General features: G+C 45.3%; 1 protein-coding gene and 1 long non-coding RNA gene across 3 annotated transcripts in view; one reads left to right on the top strand and one right to left on the bottom strand.

Annotated features, from left to right (window-relative positions):
• Kcnd3 (potassium voltage-gated channel subfamily D member 3) overlaps positions 1-23064 on the top strand; it is a 204069-nt gene that overhangs the window by 177471 nt on the left and 3534 nt on the right. Inside the window, exons 3-7 of one of the 2 annotated variants that reach the window (XM_048814516.1) lie at positions 12282-12444; positions 19164-19265; positions 19621-19710; positions 21255-21311; positions 22450-22697. In XM_048814516.1, the coding sequence (XP_048670473.1) occupies positions 12282-12444; positions 19164-19265; positions 19621-19710; positions 21255-21311; positions 22450-22697 (660 nt within the window). The remainder of the gene's footprint in view (positions 1-12281; positions 12445-19163; positions 19266-19620; positions 19711-21254; positions 21312-22449; positions 22698-23064) is intronic. The other variant, XM_048814517.1, reaches the window with a different exon arrangement.
• LOC125620160 lies at positions 1274-14281 on the bottom strand. Its single transcript, XR_007351742.1, has 3 exons — positions 14148-14281; positions 12031-12138; positions 1274-5482 (listed from the first exon to the last, which is right to left on the bottom strand). It is a non-coding gene; the product is annotated as an uncharacterized LOC125620160 (long non-coding RNA).

The following is a 23064-nucleotide window of genomic DNA, read 5'->3' as shown; positions in this document are numbered from 1 at the left end:
GAGCCAAAGAGATGATGTCTCTATAGGAAGCCAGCTTCATTCAGCTTTGTGATGTCACTACTCTGGTCACCTGTTTGGATGACAAGGCTGGTACAGGCAGCTTCCTGGTCTTTAATGCTCTCCTACTGGTCATGATAGGAATAGACTCAGGTACAAGGATGTCTTGGAGTAAGTGACAACGTGAGGTCTTTATGGACTCGGTTGGGAGATTACCAGTTGGTGGGAGGCATTATGCTCAGTCCTAATTAATTTTAACATGGAAACTCATTTGATGCTTTTTCACATTTGCCTGGTGGTTCTTGATGGATATTCTTGTTCATCTTTGTTATTTCATCTTTTATTTTCTGAAGGCATTGCATTCATAGATATTCTTTTTTTTTTTAAAAGGGTTTCTTTTTAACTTTTTTTTTAAGAGAGAGAGAGAGAGAATTTTATTATTTATTTTTTAGTTTTCGGTGGACACAACATCTTTGTTTGTATGTGGTGCTGAGGATCGAACCCGGGCCACACGCATGCCAGGCGAGTGCGCTACCACATGAGCCACATCCCCAGCCCATAGATATTCTTTACTTATGATATCTGAAGCTTTTAGGGACAGGGTCTACATCTTTTTTTTTTTTTTTCTGTTGACTCTCACTCATGGTTGTTTACTTCCTTGTTTTTTCTTTTTGCTTGTTGGTTTTGGTTTTGGTTTTGATTTGGTTTAGTTTGTTTTTTTTTTTCCCCTTAATCTGTGGGAATTCTGAAAGCCTAAGTTAGGATGTTTACCACTGGGCAGAACTGAAATGGTTTGCCTATCAGACTGATAGTACTACCATCTGGAACCACTTCAGCCCATTTCCAAGACCCAACTTTTTTTTTTTTAGTTGTTCAAAACATTACATAGCTCTTGACATATCATATTTCGTACATTTGATTCAAGTGGGTTATGAACTTTTTCCCCCGTATACAGATTGCAGAATCACATCGGTTACACATCCACGTTTTTACATACTGCCATACTAGTGTCTGTTGTATTCTTCTGTCTTTCCTATCCTCTACTATCCCCCCTCCCCTCCCCTCCCATCTTCTCTCTCTACCCCATCTACTGTACTTCATTTCTCTCCCTTGTTTTTCCCCCCTTTCCCTTCACCTCCTCTTATATGTAATTTTGTATAACGATGAGGGTCTCCTTCCATTTCCATGCAATTTCCCTTCTCTCTTCCTTTCCCTCCCACCTCTTGTCCCTGTTTAATGTTAATCTTCTTCTCATGCTCTTCCTCCCTGCTCTGTTCTTAGTTGCTCTCCTTATATCAAAGATGACATTTGGCATTTATTTTTTAGGGATTGGCTAGCTTCACTTAGCATAATCTGCTCTAGTGCCATCCATTTCCCTGCAAATGCCATGATTTTGTCCAAGACCCAACTTAACTTGAAGTTTTCCCCTTCTGCTGTTAGCCCAAGGATCAGTTTCCCATTGACCAATCAGATCACCTGGTTCTTGTTGGCCTAGGCCTCAGAGCAACAGTGTTCTTCCCTCTGCTTTAGGCCCCCTCCTCCCAGCTGTGATTTTGCCACACGATTGGTTCCTTTCTATTGGGGGTAAAATTTCTCCTATGTCAAGTAAACCCCATGATGCATCAAAAGCATATTCAGACTGTAGATGTTTGGTAGCAGATGGGTCCTCTGATGATCTGGTCTGAAGTGAGCAAATGCCATTGAGAATCTATTCATAGTTCATTCACTCATTCAGCAAATATCACAAGTGCCTATCATGTACCAGACATGGTTGTAAGTATTGAGGACACAGTTTCTGCCTTCCTGGAGCTTGTGGTTTGCTTCAAGAAAGAATTGACCTTGGGGGCCAATCCAGTCGATGGAACGCACTCTGGGGAAGTTGCTTTATCACACACACACTCACGAACTATTGAATCCCTGCTATGCATCACACAACATGTTAGGCACCAGGGATTCAGGCACAGATAGTCCTGTCCTCAGTCTGCTCTTATCCCAGAGGGGAAAACAGACGTTTGGGGAGGCTTGATCAGGGCATAAAGAGGTATGTGCTCCAATGGGAGTGGAAGATAGGAATGAGTGGTACTCTGCTTAGAGGAGTCAGGGGGAGCCTCGGGAGGTGACATTGGAACAACATCTGAAAAGATGAGTTTCCTGGCAAAGAATGAGAGACAGCAGGGCACGCCAGCAGGGAGGAAGAGGCTTGGAGTCATGGGGGAGCCCAGTGCATCTGCGAGCACCGAGGAGCACAGTTGGCAGGAGTGGGCAGCGAAAGGGAAGGGCCGGAGCTTGGCTGGAGATGTACACAGCAGCTACCCCACTTCCCAAGCCCGAGTGTCCCTCCAGGATCCTCCCCTCCCCCCATCACCCCCCTAACGAGTCAGTTACTCAGTCCAGCAAATTCTGCTTCCTAAGTAGTTCTCACCTGGTGCCTCCTTTCCAGCCCCATTGCCACGGTTCAAGCCTCATCATTTCCTGCCTGGACAGGTGCAATAGCCTACTAACTGGTTGACTTCATCCCCATCCCATCCGCTCTCAGTGTTTTCAGGGTGATCTTTCAAATATGACTATTGGATCATACCCATCCTCTGCTTCACATCCTTCATTGTTTCCCCATTGCTTTCCGGAGTCAGCTGGATTAACCTAGAAGGCCCGTCATGGGACCACAGCTCCAGCCTCATCTCCCAGCTACTTTTAATCCAGCCAGCACTTTCTCATAACTCCCTCACGGCTCAGGATCCGCCTGTGCCTCCACCCCCGACAGAGCCTCTGATCCCCCTCCAGTTGGATTTAGAGGCCCCTCCTTTGCACTTACAAAGGACCCTGCATACATCCTTCCCCTCGCATTGTGACATTGGGCTAGCATCATGATTAACTTGTCTGTCTTCCCTATGATGTCATAAGCTCTTCGAGGACAGGGACATGCCTGTCTAACTAGCTTTGTATCCCAGAGCCTAATAAAGTATGGACACAGGTAAATGCCCCTCAGATGTTTAATGAATCAGTCAAGAGGGTAGAAATGTGTGGACTAGTGCAGGCGTGTGTGTGTGTGTGTGTGTGTGTGTGTGTGATGTGCACACACAATGGTCAGGACATCCCTCTGAACTATCAGGCAGGCTCTCCCTCTATGTATGACCTTGTCTTGCTTTCTTTTGTGGGGGTACTAGGGACTGAACTCAGGGGCACTCGACCACTGAGTCACATTCCCAGTCCTATTTTGTATTTTATTTAAAGATTTAGAGACAGGATCTCACCAAGTTGCTTAGCACCTCACTTTTGCTGAGGCTGCTTTGAACTCGTGATCCTCCTGCCACAGCCTCCCTAGCCACTGGGATTGCAGGCATGCTCCTGGCTTGTCTTGGTTTCTTCATTGTGTAATAACTGGTCTGAAGCTGGCAGTCTATGAATCTGCAAATCTGTGAACCACAGGAGAACATGGTTTCAAGCAGTGATTCTCAAAGTGTGATCCCACTATCACCAACATCACTGACATTGAGGAACTTAGAATGCAAACTCTCAAGTGATACTCTGGGTCCCAGCAATATACATTTTACCAAGCCTTCCAGGCAAATTCTGATACACACTGAAGTTTGAGAACCACCAACTCTGAGCATCAGCTTTATCACTCAGCACAATTGCCCTTGAGGTGGCAAGGCAAGGAGAAGATTGTCACAGGCCAAGAGTGATGTCTAGCTCTTGTCAAGAGCCTGAAGCTGAGACTGGCTGTGACACTGCAGGGTACAGCCAACCCACCAATGACCAGGAAGAGTGACACAGCCCCTTCTCCAAGAATCTCTAGAGTCAGATCCCAGAGACATCTCCCTTAGCACCTGAGAGCCTCCAGCAGGGTTTCAGGAATCACACCCCCTTGAGGGCCCCTCTGCTGTGTTGAGACTATTCTTAATCCAGTGGATTAGCAAACCCTTTGGTTCATCTCCCTCTTCCTGAAGCAGGGTGTACTGTGAAAGTAGAAGGGCCTGGAGTCAGACAAGCCTGGTTTGGAAGACCAGCTTAGATTAGTTGATGATCTTGAGCATGTTACTTAACCTCTCCAAGTTTTCTCATCTGAAAAATGAGACTGATATGTCCTAAGGTTGTTGTGAAGATTGAACAGCTCATATTGATGCCAAGTAAAAATAAACTATTGCTGAGTTGTCGCTGCGATTGTTATTAGACTTCCTGCTCTGAGCCTCTTCTCTCCCCTCTGAGTCCATTCCCAGGTGGGTTTTCAGAGGATCTGCAAGGTTCCAAAAGGCAACCTAGCCTTTTGGCTCCTGGTTTCACAATTAGGACTCACTTTGCAGGTGAGCAGGAGAACACCCAGCTGCAGGGGTGGAAATGGGGAGGGGGTGTTGGTAGAAAGGAGGACTGATACGGAGCTTTCATTTCCCAAGTTCCCTCCTTGGGAATCAAGAGTAGGGAAAGGGGCTGGGGATATAGCTCAGTTGGTAGAGTGCTTGCCTTGCATTTGCAAGGCCCTGGGTTCAATCCCCAGTACCACAAAGTACCAAAAAGAGTAGGGAAAGAATTATGACTAAACAGATGCCCTAAATATGATCACCTCTGAAGTTTTCTTCTCCTTTCCCTCTAATCTGACTGCTGCTTGACATGTTGACTTCTCAGGGGCCACAGCTTTGGACCAGAGTAACTAGTAGTAGAGTCCAGGTCCAGGTCTCAGTTCTGCAACTGACACTAAATGATAACCTCAGTCATATAGTCAGATTGCTCTGTGTGTGTGTGTGTGTGTGTGGTGCTGGGGACTAAACCCAGGGACTCACACATGCTAGGCAAATACTCTACCTCTAAGCTACATCCAGCCTATATTTCTTGACCAGTTTGTGCCTCAATTTTCTCATTTGTAAAATAAGCATATTAATAGTATCTACTTCTTTGGGTTGCTGGAAGGAACAAACGAAATGTTATATGCTCAGTACCTGACATGAGGTGAGGTTAGAACACCCACACAGAGGACAGCAGCTGCTACCTAGGATGGGACTTGGACCCTGAAAGAGGATGCACTGGTGTCAAGGGGCAAACGCCATCAATCCAGGCTGGTGTTTTCGGTGTCCTCCAGGGTGGTCTACAATTGTCCTTTGCCCCTGGACAGACAGGAAGCCTCAGATAAGTCTGTGGAACTCATTATGGAGGCCCAGGCTCTTCCGAGAACATTCTTCACCCTGACTCTGCCCAACAAAACAGCTTCTTCCCCTCCCACTCCCCCATTCCCACCCACACACACCAGGGTCTCCAGGAAGCCAAGTTCAGGGGCATCCCAGGGCTGAAGGTGGGTGCAGGAGTGGGCGTGGCATGAGGCTGGGACATCCTCCTTCCTGACACTCACTAGTGTGTCTTTGATTGAGCCCCCTAAACGGGCTGCGTCGTGGTCTCCAGTAAGCGCAGATTCCCCAGCAGACGGGCAGCCTTGTCCCTGACTGGGAGGCAGGCAGAATTGGACAGGGGAGCCTGGCTTGCACTTATCTCCTGGCACCTGGAGGAGGAAATGAAGGCAGCAATTAATTGTACAAGACAGGTGGTTTGTGCAGCTTAAGTTCAGATAAAAAGTTTAATTATCCCTAAGCCCTAATACAAATTAATTAGTCTTCCATATTAGGAGGGTAAGCTTCTCTGCTCTTGCCTCATCCCAGACATCACTGTGGATTACCGAGGATGCTCGAGGAGAGAGAGGCAGAGCAGCATGCAGTCCTAGGTCCCTCACCACCTGCTCAGCTGCTCCTCATTGACCCCAGGTGGGGTCTGGGTGGCTTCCTGAGTCTGGTGTGAGCACCTAGCTCACCTGTACCTGGGTTGTAGCCTTCCGGAAGGGTTTTCCCTCCCCTTTACCATCCCCGCCCTCAAAGCAGGGGTAGGGCCTAGAAGAGAGTCCTCCTTGTCATGGATGGAGGAAGACAAGTGAATAACTCTCTGGATTTAGTTAATTTTTTTTTTTTTTTTTTTAGTCGTTGTTCCCCTAGGTCATGGCTTTTCTATTTTTGTTTTTCTAATCTCTAAGAAATTCCACAGAGAAAATAAGCCAAGAATCCATCAGGACTTAGCCACCATCAGCTCCCCACCACAGTGCTCCTGCTCAGGTGGGATCTAGGAGAGAATGTGGGAGAAATGTCCCTGCCTGTCATGGTCATTACGATTATAATTAGCTACAGCTTAATGAGCGTTTGCAGTCTAACAGGCACATAGTCTTTACACCAACATTGCAAGGTAGGTTTCACTCATTAACTTGTACTTTCCACAAACATTTATTGAAATGCTTTGAGCAGGGGAATGACTGTGCTTGGATTTGCATTTGAAGAACATGCTTATGAATTCAAGGGGAACAGAAGTAGAAGTGAGAAGTCTGGTTAAGAGCCCTTTGCAGAAGTACGGTCTGGAAACAATGGTGGTCTGGATCCAGGACTTGTTTAATAAACACTCATAACACTCTTCCTATGTGCCAGGCTGAGCACTTTTACAAATAGTAACTCATTTAATCTATCACAACAACTTGTAAAGTACATTCCATTATTTTATCGTTGCCAGGCAACCAAGGACAGAGAAGGTAAGTAACATGCCCAGGGTGGACCAGCTAATGAACAGCAGAGCCAGGATTCGCCTCAAGCAGTCTGGTGCTCTGAGGGCTTTGGACCACAATACTGTATTGCTGGGGGTTAGGGGGTATGTAGAGAAGGGGGTAATGTCTAACTGACTCCCAGAGCCCTCTTCCAGGACCATATCTTCCTGACACCTGACACCTCACCCCCACCCCACCCATCCCAGGAGAAACTGGAAATGAAAGAGCAGGGCAATGTAAAACAAACTAGCCCAGCTGGAATGCAGTAGAGGGTTCTCCCTCTCTGACAGGGCAGCTTGTTTTGAGTCCTGCTGATGCAGATCAAGTTCTTAAGAAAGGCTTCTGTACACTGCTGGCTTCCATGCTTCTGTCCCCAGCCCCTTTTCTTCAGGACAGGCATTCCTGACCTTTTGTTTCCCTTGAGATGATTTCCAGATAATTCAAATCCCAGTGTCCTTCTCTGGGACTCAGGCCAGTTCACTGATGTCCAATGTCCGATAGCGCCTGGAACTCAACCCAGCAGCCTGCACAAAGGAGAGAGGCTGGCCTACCTACTCCCCTTTTCTGCTAAATTAAAGTTTTAGCAGCTATTACTGGTGGCCAACACTGCTGAAGTTAAATTCCCCTGTGATTGTTAACATAGACTCCTGTGAAACCAGGTCCCTCCCATCAGCTATACAAGTCATTGATTATTTGAATCAAAATGCTGGTGGTGTCATTTGTCTTTGTTAAAATGAAGCTGGTTGGTTTCTCCCATGATTACAACCTGTTAAAATCCTTTTGACTCCTAAAGACTCCAATTCATAGTAGCTCTGTCATTTAGAAATTGGAAAAAATGATCTTAAAACAATCAGTAGTAGCATCATCATCATAATTATCTTCAGATCCAAATGGAAGAAGGTTTAAAAAAAAGAAAGATGTTTAAGCAACAATAATAATTTGTCAGTAAGCAGCGTCAAAGGACTGAACTATGAACCACAGAAAGGTCAGAGGTCAAGCTGGCCTTCCGTAAGAACTGTCACAGGAACTCAAACTCCACAACTTCTGTTCCCACCTTGCATCTCTTTCCACATGGCAGCCTTCTCCCTCTCTAACTTTGCCCTGGTTTTTTCCAGTGGCAGAAAGCATAGCTGCCAACAACTCCAGAGCTATATTTGTTGCAGTTTCTTCCTTTGAAGGAGATTGATCTGGTCCCAAAGGTATAATCCAGGAAAGAGGAAAAGGGGCTCAATATCATTAGCCGTCAGAAAAATGAAAATCAAAACCAGACTGAGATGCCGGGCCCAGCAGTACCCACACCTGTAACCCCTGTGACTCTGGAGCATGAGGCCAACCTTGGGAACCTAGCGAGACCCTGTCTCGAAATAATACACAAAAAGCACGGGGATGTAACTCAGTGGCAAAGTGTTCCTGGATTCAATCCCTAGCATAAAAAATATAAATAAATAAAACCACTGAGATACCACTTCATACTCATCAGGATAGCTATAATCAAAAAGCCAGACAGTAATAAGGGTTGTCTTAGGTAAGGAGAAATTGGACCCCTCATTCATCACTTGTGGGAACATAAAAATGGTGCATTTGAAAAACAGTCTGGCAGTGCCTCAAATTGTTAAATACTGTTACCATCTGACTCCTAAAGAACTGAAAACATGGCCACACAAAAGCTTTCTAGGCCAAGGTTTACAGCCATATTATTTGTAATAGATAAAAAGTAGAAACAACCAAACTATCTGTCAACTGATGAATGGATCAACAAAATATGGTATGGTATATATCCATACAGTTGATTATTTATTGAGCATCAAAAAGGATGAATTACTGATATGTGCATAAACATTATGCTGAGTGAAAGAAATCAGACACAAAGGCTACATATTCTATGATTCATTTAGATAAAACATCCAAAACAGGGAATTTAGAGAGAGAGAATCAGTGGTCACCAGGGAATAAGGGTGCAGAATGATCACTGACAGCTAATGAACACAAGGTGGTTTTTTTTTGGGGGGGGGGGCTTATGAAAATATTCTAAGACTAGACTGTGATGATGGAAATATAACTATATAATTAAACACAAAAAAAACTATTGCAATGATTAATTTAAAAGTCAAATTTTATGGTATGTCAATTGTATCTCAATAAAGCTGTTGAAAAATAAACCCAGAAAAGGAAACCATTGACCCAGCTTAGGTCAGATGCTCTATTTTGAACTTACTTTGAGTAGGGCAGAAGGAGCAGAGGGGAAGGTTTGCAAGACTATGGTGGCTCCTCTGTGCAGAGTTTATGTTATAATAGTGGGTGGGGCACAGGTCCTAGATGAGTTAGGATTTTTCATAGACCAAAAAAAAAAAAAAATAGGAGCCCACCACACTGGCTATTTATAGAGAATTTACAGTCACCCAAATACTGAGTGAAGTGGTATTTTTCTGAATTACTATTACAACTCTGGAGATACCCATCTTATGGGTGGCACAGGGTCAAATTAAATGGCCCAGTACCATTAAGCTAGTTAGTAAGTAATACAGGGATAGGGTTCAAACTCACATCTGAGTCCAGTCTCCTCTCTCAATTATTAGGCCATGCTGCCTCCCTCTGGCTTTATACAAGTTGTTGAAAAATACTGGAACACACCACTGGAGACCTAACTTTAGATCCACTCTTTGTTTCACTTACTGTTTCACTAAAGTCAATCCTTGCAAAAATTGTGAGCTTGGAAACTCTGAGCTTTCTTTGCTGGCATAGAATCCCCCTTGACAATCTTAAAGAAGTTCCAGAAGTCTAGAGATGGTTACTCAACCCCCTAATAACTACATTGCTATCCACACCACCTTCCTAAGCTTGTCAAGGGTGTAAAGAACTGGGACGAGAACACATCGTGCTCAAATTATGATGCAATAGGTCTGTAACAGTCTCCTGATCCATCAGCCAGTTAACCTTGCTCTCACAACAAGAAATCGGGTTAATTTGGCAAGACGTGTGCATAGCAAACCAATACGAATTATTTTCCAAGTGTTCCCAAGCTGTCCACTTAATAATCTGCTCTCACATTCTGCCAGCAATGCTGTGGCAGAATTGATGGATGCCAAGCCTGTTGGCCTGTGGTTTCTCAGTTCTCCTTTCCCCTTCTTTAAAAATATAAATGCAAGAGTTTTCCATCTCTATTCTCTTGGTATTTCTCTGCTGTACCATGATTTCTCAGAGATCATGAGCAGTGGTTCTGCATCCCCATCTGCACAGTCCTCCCATGTCCCAGGGTCTACGTGGGCCTGTGATGCAAGTCCACTCCCCAACTTCCAGCTAGCTCCAGATCCTTCCTATGGACATTTGTCCCAGCCTTTCCAAGATGAGGCTCATTCTTCAGAGAGGAGAAGGCAGAAACACCTGGTAGTGAGGTTGTTTTGCTGTGCCTCTTGCCTCAGCAGTGGACATAGCCCCTCCTCATTCTTTCTTCGAATGGATAAAGCAATCTTTCTGCTGACCTTGGCATTTCCACTAGCCTTGGTCACTCTGAAACAGCTTTGGTCTTGTATGCTCTTGCCACACTTCATTTTCCTCCAAGGCCATGACTGCCTCTCAGCTGGGTCATCTGAAAATCCCAGCTTAATCCCAGGGGTGGCTTGCTTTTCTCCAGCACTGTGATTCTTTGAACTTGGGACAATTAACTGTGTTTTTAGAGTTTCCCACCAATGGAGATTATGGATTCCAGAATGCCTAGATGGAAGCTGGATATGTCACAGTGGGACTGTGATACAGGTTACTATTCTCATCTTTATTTTATAGATAAGGAAAAAGAGGACCGAAGTAACAGTCCCTTAAAGTCACACAGTGACTAATGGTGGGATGCGGTTCTCGGACCCAGGTTATCTCACTGCAGAATCCACCTTCTCAACCTCTTCAGTTAAAGCCTGCCCTGCATGTTGTGGCCAAGAAGGCAAATCTGGCCTGCAAAGAGCCCTGAGGAGTGTAGCAAGCCCTGATGTTAGTGTGTATCTGAGGACCCTTGAGCAAGTACGAAGGCCTCGACTCTGAGGAGGAAGAAGGCAGTTCTCAAAACAGGAACCTGCTTCACAGGGGATAGAGGGGCTTCAATGAGATCATCCATTCTTTACCCTACAGCTATCAACCTCTGCTGCACCCTCCACAAAGCCCTTAGCCGTTTGGGTGAGGACCTTAGAATTCTGAAACAGCTTGCCCATCCCCTTCCACATCTTCTCAGGGTCCCCTCAGGACAAGTGACTTTGAGCCTACTTCAGCAACAACCATTCGTGGTCATGCTAAGCCTGTTTCTGCTCAGAGGCAGGGGAGATAATGTTTCTGGCTTTGGCCAGAGGAGTTATCACAGCTCTTTGCTTAATAAGGCCTTTAAATTATCTCAATAAAGAGGAGGCTAAACACTTAACCACTGTGGAGAGCATCTTATTGATTGGAGGAGAGAGACTCTGGCCAGCTTGCCTGGGGCTGAGTGGGAGCCAGACCACGCCAGTCCCAGCGGGCAGCTGCCAGGGTGTGAAGTACTTTAAGAGAGTTTCTCCAAGCTCTGAGAGGAACCTGCACTGTCCCAATGTGGCTTCACAGCTTAAGGGGCTGAGTTCCAGATACTGGTCCCGCTCTGAGACCAGGGTGGTCAATAGAAAATAATGGGAAAGGCAGCGGAGCACAACAGACACTAGTATGGCAATATGTAAATCAATGGATGTGTAACTGATGTGATTCTGCAATCTGTGTATGGGGTGAAGGTGGGAGTTCATAACCCACTTGAATCAAAGTGTGGAATATGATATGTCAAGAAATTTGTAATGTTTTGAACAACCCACAATAAAAAAATTAAAAAAAAAATAAATAAAATAAAATAAAAAAAAGAAGTGGATTTTAAGCCCGTCTGAGGGAAGAAGGGCAATTAATGCAATGTCCCTGAGCCTCAGCGCCTGCATCTGTGAGGTGGGGTTAAGGGCAGAGTTCACAGGGCTCAGGGGCTTATGAGAAGTCAATCTGTAAGAGTGCTTTGTCAACTATAAACCTCCACAGGAATAGAAAGCAGGTTTATTATTTTATTTTTATTATCATAAATGAGACCTTATTGCTCTTTGGCTTAAAATTCACCCATGTCTTCCCACTGTACTTGGGATAAAGTCCATACTCCTCACCGTGACCCACTGCACTACTGCATGCTCTGCCTGGCCTGTCCCTCAACCTCCTCTGACATCACTCTCCCCCTCCCTCCCTGTTTCCAGTCCCACTGGCCGATGGACAGTTTCTAGAAAGAGTCATCCTCCTTCCTACTGCCTCAGGGCCTCTATACTTTCTGTTCTCCCACCTGGCACACTCGTGCCCAGGTATTTGCATAGCTAGACCCTTCACCTTCAGCCTCAGAGAGGCCTTCTCTGACCACACTACTGCCACCTGACATGGCATCTATCTCTATTCTCTTTCTAGAAAAAACTATAAGCTCCAGTTTTTGTTGACATACTCACTTTCCTGTGTATGGTCCCTTGTAGGAAGTTGGCTCTGTGAATGTAAAGACCCGGTCTCTTTCGTTCACTCCTAGGTTGGATCACTGGACCTGGCACATAGTAGGCACTCTAAACAATATTTGAACAAACCAAAAAATGGGTGAATTGGCTGGGAAGCCTGACTTGGTCCCCAAATGGTCCCTTTCTTCCTTATACTCTGCTTCTTTCTCTCTCTCTCTCTCTCTCTCTCTCTCTCTCTCTCTCTCTCTCAGATATGGAGACATGGTGCCCAAGACAATTGCAGGAAAGATCTTCGGCTCCATCTGCTCCCTGAGTGGTGTTCTGGTCATTGCTCTGCCAGTCCCTGTGATTGTTTCCAACTTCAGCAGGATTTACCACCAGAATCAGAGAGCCGATAAACGCAGGGCACAAAAGGTAAGTTGTGGACCCAGGAATGGCGGCGGGGGTGGCATGAAGGGGAGGGTGCACAGGTAGGTTGTCAGGCCTGGGGTCCTTTGGAGGATCACTATATAGCTGCCTCTGACTGGGGAAGGTAAGGTAGCCTTGTGTCCCTAACTGCCCACCATGTCCTTAATTCCAGCCCCAGTTAGCTGCAAAATGCAACAGACCCTCCAATATCCATAAGCTGATCATCCCCCTTTTGGATATTCTGTGGCACTTCCTTGGTCCCTGGCTCCACCCTCTCCCAGCCAAGAGCTTGCTGGTAAACACAGTTCTGTTTTAATATAATAGCCTATACAAAATCTAGTGACAAAAATAACTGTGCCAAGAAGAAAAATGAACACCATGAAAGGAGAACAATCTGAGGCCAGTGGGTTCAGGGATAAATGGCACATCGGGCTTTAGTAACCTTCAGGGTGTCATAGGGTGAAGGCACAGAACTTAACTGATGGGCTCACCACCAGTCCTCAGAAAAGGTCTAAATTATGCCCAGTGTGCACTCCCAAAGTCAATGGAGAAGGGCAAAGTGCAAGGGAGCCACACGTAGAAAGGCTTGGGCTCTGAGGATGTTCCTGCACAACTCGCCCTCAACCTCCATTCTAGAACAACTCGCCCTCTCAGCCAGCTCTTACTCCCCTGAGTTTCTAAGGCATCTGGCTAGTGAACGTAAGACAGGAATTTGTACCAGTGTTCCCAAAAGGAAAGGGCTGAGGGCAGTTTTCCATTTCCCTCCTGATCTGGGCCAAAACAGGGTACCCATCGGCAGCATCTCTGCCTCCAAGTGGCAGGGTCAGAGCCTCTGGGTACAAAGGCCAGGAGGGAACCTCACTAAAAGATTGGCTTATAGAGGCCTGGGCTTTTGTCTCCTTATTTTAGGCTTTCTTTCATTCCTTTACAATACAAACATCTACTGAGCATCTACTATGAGCAGGCCTATTATTTCCTCCCACTTGTAAGGATAAGCCTTAGGCAGTGGTACGGCTTCAGTCTGGATCAAAGAACTCCAGAATTTCAGAACAAATCTGTATATACTATCTGTGACAGAGCCACAAATTTGTGAACACTAGCTCCAAAATGTATAACACTTATTATATTTTACATAGAATAATATATAATAAAAGATATACAATTTCTAATTATATGGTAACCCTTGTTTCTTACCTCCAACAGATCTTGTGCCCTTGTGGTCCTGTCCCCCTCTTCCTGTGCTAAACTTATTTTTACTTATCTTGACCTGTTCTTTAATGTCATCAGCCTCATGATTTTCTCTTCTGTTGTCCTCTCCGACCTTTCTAGCACCTGTCTCACCCAAGGTCAGGATTGCCCTTCCCCCACCGGCTCCCAGCCATCTCAGAAATGAAATAGTCTTATCTCCTTCCCTGTTGGAGTCAGCTGGCAAATTTGAACAATGTCTAAATTCATTACACAGTTCTAAATAAAGGGGCAGGGGGAAATTGGAAACTCATATCCAGTTTCTGGATATGAAGCCTAAGGCTGAAGATCCAGGAATCCTGTCACATATACACCCTCCCACCCCCCACCCCAAGCTGACATAGGTTTCTTGGGCATAGCAGGTGGGATTCCCAAGAATTCTCTGCTCACATGGAACAGTCCATCGCAGCTGGGCTCTAGGTCGCTCCTACAGCCCCTGCCCCCCTCCCTACCCACACTCTTACCTACTTCTTAGAGCATCTCATCTGCAAAGAACATAGCCGTGAATGTGTCCCTTTGGGACTGAATAAAGCTCATTGTGTGTGATTAGAATCCAGAAGGAGTCATTCTGGCTTATTCCTCCCTCTTGCTGCTCAAGAGGGTTGTCCTTCCCTCCCACCCTCCTCTCCTTCTTCATCTCCCTTTGAAATCAGAATAAATATTTACAGTGTTTTCACCTGGATACTGTTTCTCCTCAAGGTTGCTCTGCTCTGTCTCTTTCACCTTGGACTTCCTGTGAGAGGAAAAAAACAATACTGCCTGCTTCCAGGCCGAGTCTGTCTTGGTGAGCCAAGACAGGCAGGCCCAGGTACTTCATGGGAGTGGAGAGCTGGGCCTGGGAGGAAGGAGGTCAGGGAGATTAATGTTAGTTCCCAGCTAGACATCATGGCTGAGGGCCATCAAGGCCACAGAGGTAAGCTCCAGCCCAGACGACTTGAGTGCAGGAAGTTCACATTGCCATCTCTATCTGTGGACACTGGTTCGCTTCAGTCTGCATGCTGGGTCAAGAGAAGTAGAGGTCAAGTGGGGAGATCTTGCAGTGCATGGGCAGAGGGACATTTGGACCCTTGTCCAGCTCTGGTGCATGCCCATATCCTTTGTTTATGATGGGATATTTCAATAGGTAACTATAAATTCGCAAGTAGTTTTCAGAAATAATACAGAGAGTCAGATGCAGTGGCAAATGCCTATAATCCCAATGGCTTGGGGTTCTGTACCAGGAGGATCGAGAGTTCAACGCCAGCCTCAGCACTTAGTGAGGCCCTACGCAACTCAGCAAGACCCTGTCTCTAAATAAAAATACAAAAAAGGGCTGGGGATGTGGCTAAGCACCCCTGGCTTTAATCCCCAGTAAGAATAAGAAAGAATAAAGAGAGATCCCTTGTATAGTTTTCCCCAGTTTGGGCAACATTTTATAAAACTGTATAGTAAGGGCTGGGGTTGTGGCTCAGTGGTAGAGCACTTGCCTAGCACGCATGAAGCACTGGGTTCAATCCCCAGCAACACACAAAATAAAAAACTAAATAAACAAAATAAACGTATTAAAAAACTGTATAGTAAAATATTATATGGGGTATGGACACTCATACAATTCACCAATCTATTCAAATTGCCTGTTTTACTTGTACCTGTGTATGTGTTTTACAATTTTTTAAACTATTTTTTTATTTATATGTGACAGTGGAATGCATTACAATTCATGTTACACATATAGAGCACAACTTTTCATATCTCTGGTTGTATACAAAGTATATTTACACCAATTTGTATCTTCATACATGTACTTTGGATAATGATGTCCATCATATTTCACCATCATTTCTAACCCCATGCCCCTCTCTTCCCCTTCCACCCCTCTACCCTATCTAGAGTTCATCTATTGCTCCCATGCTCCCCCTCCCTATCCCACTATGAATCAGCCTCCTATTATCAGAGAAAGCATTCCACATTTGGGTTTGGGGGATTGGCTAACTTCACTTAGCGTTATCTTCTCTAACTCCATCTGTTTACCTGCAAGTGTTTTACAATTTCATTACCTAAGTTTGTGCGGACCACCACAGTCTGATGACAGTGATACTGAACACTTCCAATACCATGAGGACCCTGTATCGCCCTTTCATAACTAGATCCACCCCGTCTTAACCCAACAACCACATATCTGTTCTCCACGTATAAAATGTCACTTCCAAATATCACATAAATGAATTCATACGGTAGGTAACTTTTGGAAATTAACTTTTTAAATTCTGCATAGTTCCTGGAGTTTCAACCCAAATTGTGTGTATTGATAGCCATTCATTTTTACTGCTGAGTAGTATTCCATAATATGGATGCATCAGTATAACTGTTTGTTGCAGAACTTCTGGGATGATTAGTTTTCAATTGTTACAAATGAAGCTACTGTCAAATGCACAGGTTTTTATGTAAGCTCAAGTTTTAGTATCTCTTAGATAATGCCTTAGGGTGCAACTGCCTGTTTTCTTTTTTGGCCCTTCCAATTCTTTCTTTCTTCTGCTTCTTCTGGAGCAAGAGATATAAACACTCATGGCCAAAGGGCACCCAATGGCTAGACAGCTAGAAAGCACTCAGTCTTAAAAGGCGTCACAAGATTTCCTAGGATTATGGTCTTGATCATAACAGTGTTTCAGACTGTACCGGGGAAGCAGCATCCTCCTTCCAGCTCTCTCCAACCCTGGAATCTCCACATCTGTCAAAAATGCAGTTTCCTGGGCTTTGCTCTTCAACTTTAGAAACTTGTGTGATAGCAGTTGAGATTCAGGGAAGGAAACCAAGTGCAGTGGCATCTTATTGTAATCCCAGTGATTCAGGGGACTGAGGCTGGAGGATTGCAAAATTGAGACCAAACTCAGCAACTTGGCAAGACCTTGTGTCAAAATGAAAAATAAAAAGGTCTGAGGGTTTGGCTCAGTAGGATGGGGTGCCCCTGGGTTCACTCTCAGTACCACAAAAAAAAAAAAAGAAGAAGAAGGAGGAGGAGGAGAAGGAGAAGGAGAAAAAGAAGAAGAAAGAAATTCAGGGGAGGTGGAGGAGGAGGTACCATGGAAGCAGCACTTGGCTTGAAGGAAGGCCCAAGCTTGCTAGTCCACTACATTGCCCTGAATAAATCATTTCCCTCATACACTTCATTCACTCATTCACTCATTCATTCATTCATTGATATGGTATAGATAACCTCCAAGCTCTCCTAACTTTCATATCATACTTATGGTCAGAGAAGAAAGTAAAACTGACCAGTCCAAGGATCAAGGACCAAGCTTGTACCAATGGCTTAATAAGCATAAATGTCTATCCAACCATATGTGATTATCCTCCTTACCTCCTTGGCCAACACAAACTGCTTGAGCAAAGCATAAAGCCCTGTGCTGGGTGCCAAAGATAAAAATATGCATAAGCCACATGTCCTGGCCCTCAGGAGCTCAAAGCCAAGCCAAAGGGCCCCAACAATTTTCATGTGTTGGGTATGGTTTTGTTAATACATCACAAACCTCTTTATCCTTTGTGAGAAATGATTAAATGATACAGTGCATTGGATATGACAATCTGTTGCTTTAATAGAGCTCAGGGTAAGATAAGATTAAAAGAAGTGCCACAGAGGAGAACAGGAGAATCTTTCATCTCTAGAAAGTAATGAAGACAGACCCCAGATATGAGAAAGGTCTGGCTCTAAGTGGTGCAATCAGATTATATAAGGCTATAATGAGCTTGACACAATTAGATTTCCATAGGCAGCTCTCAATACCTGCCACTCACCCAAGGCAATACAGCCACATGAGTAAACAAGGAGGAACTTGCTTGAGGAGATACAAACATCTAGCCAAGGAGAGGGCTGAAGCAGGATTCCTGGGGAGAATTATTCTAGACCTTGAATGATTTTTTTTTTTTTTTTTGCTTAAAGAGGAGGAAGAGTAATAGGACTGACTTACTGGACTTTCTCTCCCAGATTGTTCCCCTTTTCATTCTCTCCTTTATCTAAAGGAGCAGTTGTCCTCAGATTTGTGGCAGGATCTTCCCCACATTTAGAATCCAGGGAAGGGAATGAATTGTCTCTGCAGGAAAATTCTGGCTAATGGGGGACTTTGCAGGAGACATAGTACATCTGCTGACGGCCTGAACACCTGAGCCCATGGCTTCCTTTTAGCAGATGAACCAGGCTGATGGGATGCTTGGGGTTGGGGGAATACTTGGGGAGAATGTGACAAGAAATGGAAATTGCCACAATTTCTCAAGGATTCATCTGCTCAGAATCCATACTGAAGTTATCTGTAGATGTGCCCAGAGGCAGGAGGAGGAAGCCCTCCACTCCAGGATGGGTCTGTGATCCTTGTGGGCTTTTTTTCTGCTTCTTGAAGCAAGATCCTGGTGCTGGGTCTAGACCTACAGAGCCTGAAACTCAAGCTGCATTTTTTAAACCAACACGAACCCCTCTTCCCAGTACCAAAGACTCTTTTCTCTTAGTCCCCTCTCTTTGGCTGTGCTGCTGTCATGGTGACGCTGATTATGGTCATTAGGAAGAAGAGCAGCCAGCAGGTGAAGCACGGCCAGCCTCTCCCATTGTCTCTGCAAGCAGGAGAGAAGCTCAGACAGAGTTTCCATGCAAACACCCTATAGGGGGCCTTCTTTGCTGAAGCTTCCCATGTTGGAGCTGGGGAGATTTCAACAGTCCTAGCTAAAGCCAAAGTGGTATATGGAAATGTGTTCCATCCCCCCACCTCCACATACCAGGTCACCTCTCATGAGCACCACATGTATTCCCACCAACATACACAACACAGTGCACATATATTGACATATCCAAACATGACTCACTCCCAAAGTTAGATATGCAATTGTAAATACATTTATTAACTTTAAGAAGTTTGACTCTCTGGTTACTCAGCACTGGGGATACATCATTAAACCAAAGGAAAACTCCTGCCCTCAAAGAGTCTACATTCTAATGGGAGAGAGAAACAGTAGCAAGGTAAATATATAAAACATATTCTTGAGGGGCACATGTGCATTGGTGGCTTTTCTTATAACTAATATTTGGAGACCTTCTGATGCAGGGAACTGTAGTGGATCCTAGTAGAATAAAGACAACTGTCACATACTGTCCTTTAAGGCCCTTGCAATCTAGTTAGGAGATAATACTCAATTGAACAACATTGTGTGATACTGAGTAAAGGTCATGAAACTTTTGGAAGAAAAAAGAATTTGGATAGATGCTATTTCTCTGCCAGGTACACACAGGCTAAAAACCATAAGTGGAAGCTCCTTGGAATTCTCACCATGGCCAAACTGCTCAAAGTGGGTACAGTGTCTCAGAGCCATTCCCACAGTCTCTAAGCAGAGACGCCACTCCTCCTTCTTGTTAGATGTCACCTGCCTCTGGGAAGCCCACTGTTGCTGGCTTTGCCAGCCCCACTGTCTTTTTTGTATTTGGATCTCCCTCACTATTTCATTATTTCTGCCCGTCACAGAAGGCCCGCCTTGCCAGGATCCGTGTGGCCAAAACAGGAAGTTCCAATGCTTACCTGCACAGCAAGCGCAATGGGCTCCTCAATGAGGCTCTGGAACTGGCGGTAAGTGCCTAAAGGACCTGGCTGGGAACCTTAAAGAGAAAGATGAGCTTGTTTTCTCAACAGACACCAGCACTCCTGTCCAAAAGCGCCCCCCTCCATTCCATTTGAGCCCTGAGGAGGACATTTCCAAATTTTCCCTACCCACACACCTTTCCTATGGGATAGCACCAGTACCCCTAAACCAGCTGCCGACAAAAGCCCCACCCCCACCCCAAAGGTGAGCATGTCCTATGCTGACTCTAAAATTTGGCTCATCTGGATTTTTCTGGTGCCCTTCTACCTGTGGAGAAATTAAGTTGCTGGAAAGAGGAGACGTCACCAGCTTCACTCTCAGTTCCTCCTCTTCTCTCTCTAGGGCACCCCAGAAGAGGAGCACATGGGCAAGACCACATCGCTCATCGAGAGCCAGCACCACCACCTGCTGCACTGTCTGGAAAAGACCACTGTGAGTGCCAGTCCACCACATCTCCTTTTTCCTCCCTGACCCCTGGCCTTCCCTAGGGCTCTGCTCACATCCTTATCCTGCACTAGGAGTCAGTCTGTCCCCTTCAGAGTCAAAAGATAGTGATGGGGTCTGGCAACTCCCAGGAAAAAGACCTAAGAAATGGGGCAAGGTCATAAGGGTGGGAGATCTGCTCAGTCCCGCAGCATCAGAGAAAAGCCAGGCCACTAGCCTTCCCACGCCTTCCACCAGTTCTGTCAGTCCTCTTCTTGATGGCTGAGGGCTAAGGACTCGGCCCATCCATTTCTCAGCTCTGATGTACTGTCACCTTTCAAAATCCAGACCGAATATGCACAGGAAAGTAGAATGTTGATTTTTGTCCCACCCCTGGGGCTAGATTGATGCAATCTGTGGGTTCCTTTGTGCCCTACATTTCTCTTGAAATGGAAGGCAGTGAATGAAGGAAGCAATGTGTATGTTTCTCTAGCCAGCATTTATCAGTTCAAACCCCTGTTGGTCACCCTGCAATTCCTAGGGAGTTCAGATTCTCTGAACTCTGTTAAAGTGGTTATGGTGTAGGGTACCACAGCTGGAATGTGAATGATGCTTGTGCCTCACTAACAGCCTCAAAGAAAGGGCAGTAGGGCTAACCCTGAACCCTTGGCAAAAAGTGCTGAGAATAGTGGGGAAGGAGAAGTCAGAGTAGACAGGCCAAAGGGAAATCCTTCCCTGTTCCTTTCTAGAAACATCCTCCCCCAAAAGCCTATAGTCAGGGATCAATACACTAAGGAAGAAACTTCCTAATTCCAACTATTCTGTATCCTGGCCTCCCAGATGTGGCAGGAATAGATGCTAGATGACTCAATCTGTGCATAACATGGATACTATGAATGGCAGCAGAACCCAGTGAGAACTTCCAAAATGGAAGGTGCTCTGAGACCCTTATTTCAAGGATTTATCACTTAGAGCTGTATATGCATATCTAGAGTTTTTCTCAAAGACTAAACTTGCCAAAGGGATAGGCCCGGACCCAACTGCCCTTTCCAAGTTTGCATGAGCTAGGTGGAATGTGTAAATTGAAAGAACATGGGTGAAAATATTGAGGTTTAAAGGGCTGGAATGATGGTATTGAAAAAAATGGGAGTTTGGGAATTGAGGGATGGAATGCTGGCATTGAATGGGTTGAATGCTGAGTTTGAGGGAAAGAATGTTGGACTGTGGGGGTGGGATTCAGGGATTAAAGCTCTGGAATGCTGGATTTTAGGGGAGGAATGTTGGATTTCAGGGCTGGAATGTTGGGATGGAAAAGACAGAATGTTGGGAGGAATGAAGGAAGGAATGTTGGGGAAGTGGGAGGGGGGATGTCCTGTTGCAGCCAAGGGGTAGAATGTTTGGACAAGGGAGACAGAATGCTGGAACTAGGGATGAATGTTGAACTCAAAGGGTGGAATGCTGGGATTAAGAGTTTGAATGTCAAAACTGGCTTGTGAATGCTGGAATGTACAATCAATGGTGTTTTTATCTTCTGTTGGCATGTTGTCCTGTAGGGGTTGTCCTATCTTGTGGATGATCCCCTGTTATCTGTACGAACCTCCACCATCAAGGTATAACTTTTTAAAAATTCAATTGATGTTTTTCTCTCTGATTCTTCTGAGTCTGTAGATTCTCTTCTTTTTACCCCTGGTCTGGTTCCCTGCATGTGCTGTTGATTCTTCTGGGGCTTTTCCTACCTCTGCTGTCACACATGTACCTGTTCAGGCTTCCAGTTTTTTTGTGCTGAACTATCAAACTCCCTTTCTGATTACCTTTTTTGACTTCCCAAGGGGCTTAGAGGGGGTGGTAGAACATAGCACCAATGTTGGCATCCTGTAAGTATCCACGCACAGCCTCTGTCCCAGCCACCTCCCTAGCATCTTAGGGACTCTGGGTATTGGCTGCCAGGGCTGGTCTGTCTCTGAACTCAGTTCTCATGCTAATTCTCCTCAGACTTTCTCCTCACCCTGGTAGCCTCAGTCAGACCATTAACACCATGGATTTTTAGTTACCTTGGCCAAACAGCCATTTTCTAGTTATCTTGGGTTCAGCCACCTGCCACCCTCTTGACCCAAATTAGGAAGGAGACTGTTAGCATTGCCTCCCCATGTTTACACTTGACCTTGGGATTCCTGTGCCTCTAAAGTATGTTTAGGATCTACGTCCCATAATCAGGAGAAAAGGGGGAAAGAAATCAAATCCCTAACAGTTTGACCCAGGCCCTTTTAAGACAAATGCTCTCCCAATTTTGTAAATGACTCAGTGCTTTTAAAAGTTTCTGTGACAATCTTATAATTCATAAGATCCAAAAAAGACGACCCAGCATACTCTACTCAATGACTCCTTATCTGCCATCTCTGGCAGATCTTACAAAGCTTACAAAGAAAAATCTTTGCTTCTAGCTCTGATAATGCCACTGAGTCTCTCCATGTCCTCTGTTTCCCTTCTGCTTAAAGCTATAGATGGATATATCATGACATAACAACTACAGTCCCCACCCTTCAACCTGATGGTCCAGGCTGCTAATATGAATGCTTTCTTTTCACATTTGATGCCCATGGGACCTCACCCAAATGCTTATCAGTGATCTGGGCAGCTGGAAGCCCTTCCTTCAAGGCCCAAAACAGAGACAGGCAGCATTCAGAGTATAGGGTGATGCTCCTGCTCCCTACCTTTTTTTCCCACTTCTTCTCCTTCTGCCTCCCACAGAACCATGAGTTTATTGATGAGCAGATGTTTGAGCAGAACTGCATGGAGAGCTCAATGCAGAACTACCCATCCACAAGAAGTCCCTCACTGTCCAGCCACCCAGGCCTCACAACCACCTGCTGCTCCCGTCGTAACAAGAAGACCACACACCTTCCCAATTCTAACCTGCCAGCAACTCGCCTACGCAGCATGCAAGAGCTCAGTACGATCCACATCCAGGGCAGTGAGCAGCCCTCCCTCACTACCAGGTGGGTGACTTCCCTCCCATGATTCCCAAAGCCTTGTGCAACTCCATTCGCAGAATTCAATAATTTCAGCATTTGGAGAACTTGTGGACCTTCAAGATGCCCCTTTATCTAATGCATGAGCCCGCATCTTCCTTCCACCCCCACCATCTTTCTCATCCTTTGAAGTTAACCCAAAGGCCTTCACAGGCTGTGGGAGGATACAGAGCAGGCCAAAAGTGGGGTTGGGTATTAGGGATTTTAAAACTCAAAAACAATCCAAAATGATCCACCTCAGTGCAAAGAAAGAAATTTTATTAAAGAAATAATTTTCACAATTGTGTTATGCATGGTTTATCCCAGAATGATTTTGAACCACAGATTGACTTTT

Source organism: Marmota marmota, unplaced genomic scaffold, assembly GCF_001458135.2.
Source record: "Marmota marmota marmota unplaced genomic scaffold, marMar, whole genome shotgun sequence".
In the NCBI taxonomy this organism is placed as follows: domain Eukaryota; kingdom Metazoa; phylum Chordata; class Mammalia; order Rodentia; family Sciuridae; genus Marmota; species Marmota marmota.
This window is presented reverse-complemented; position numbering and strand designations above follow the sequence as displayed.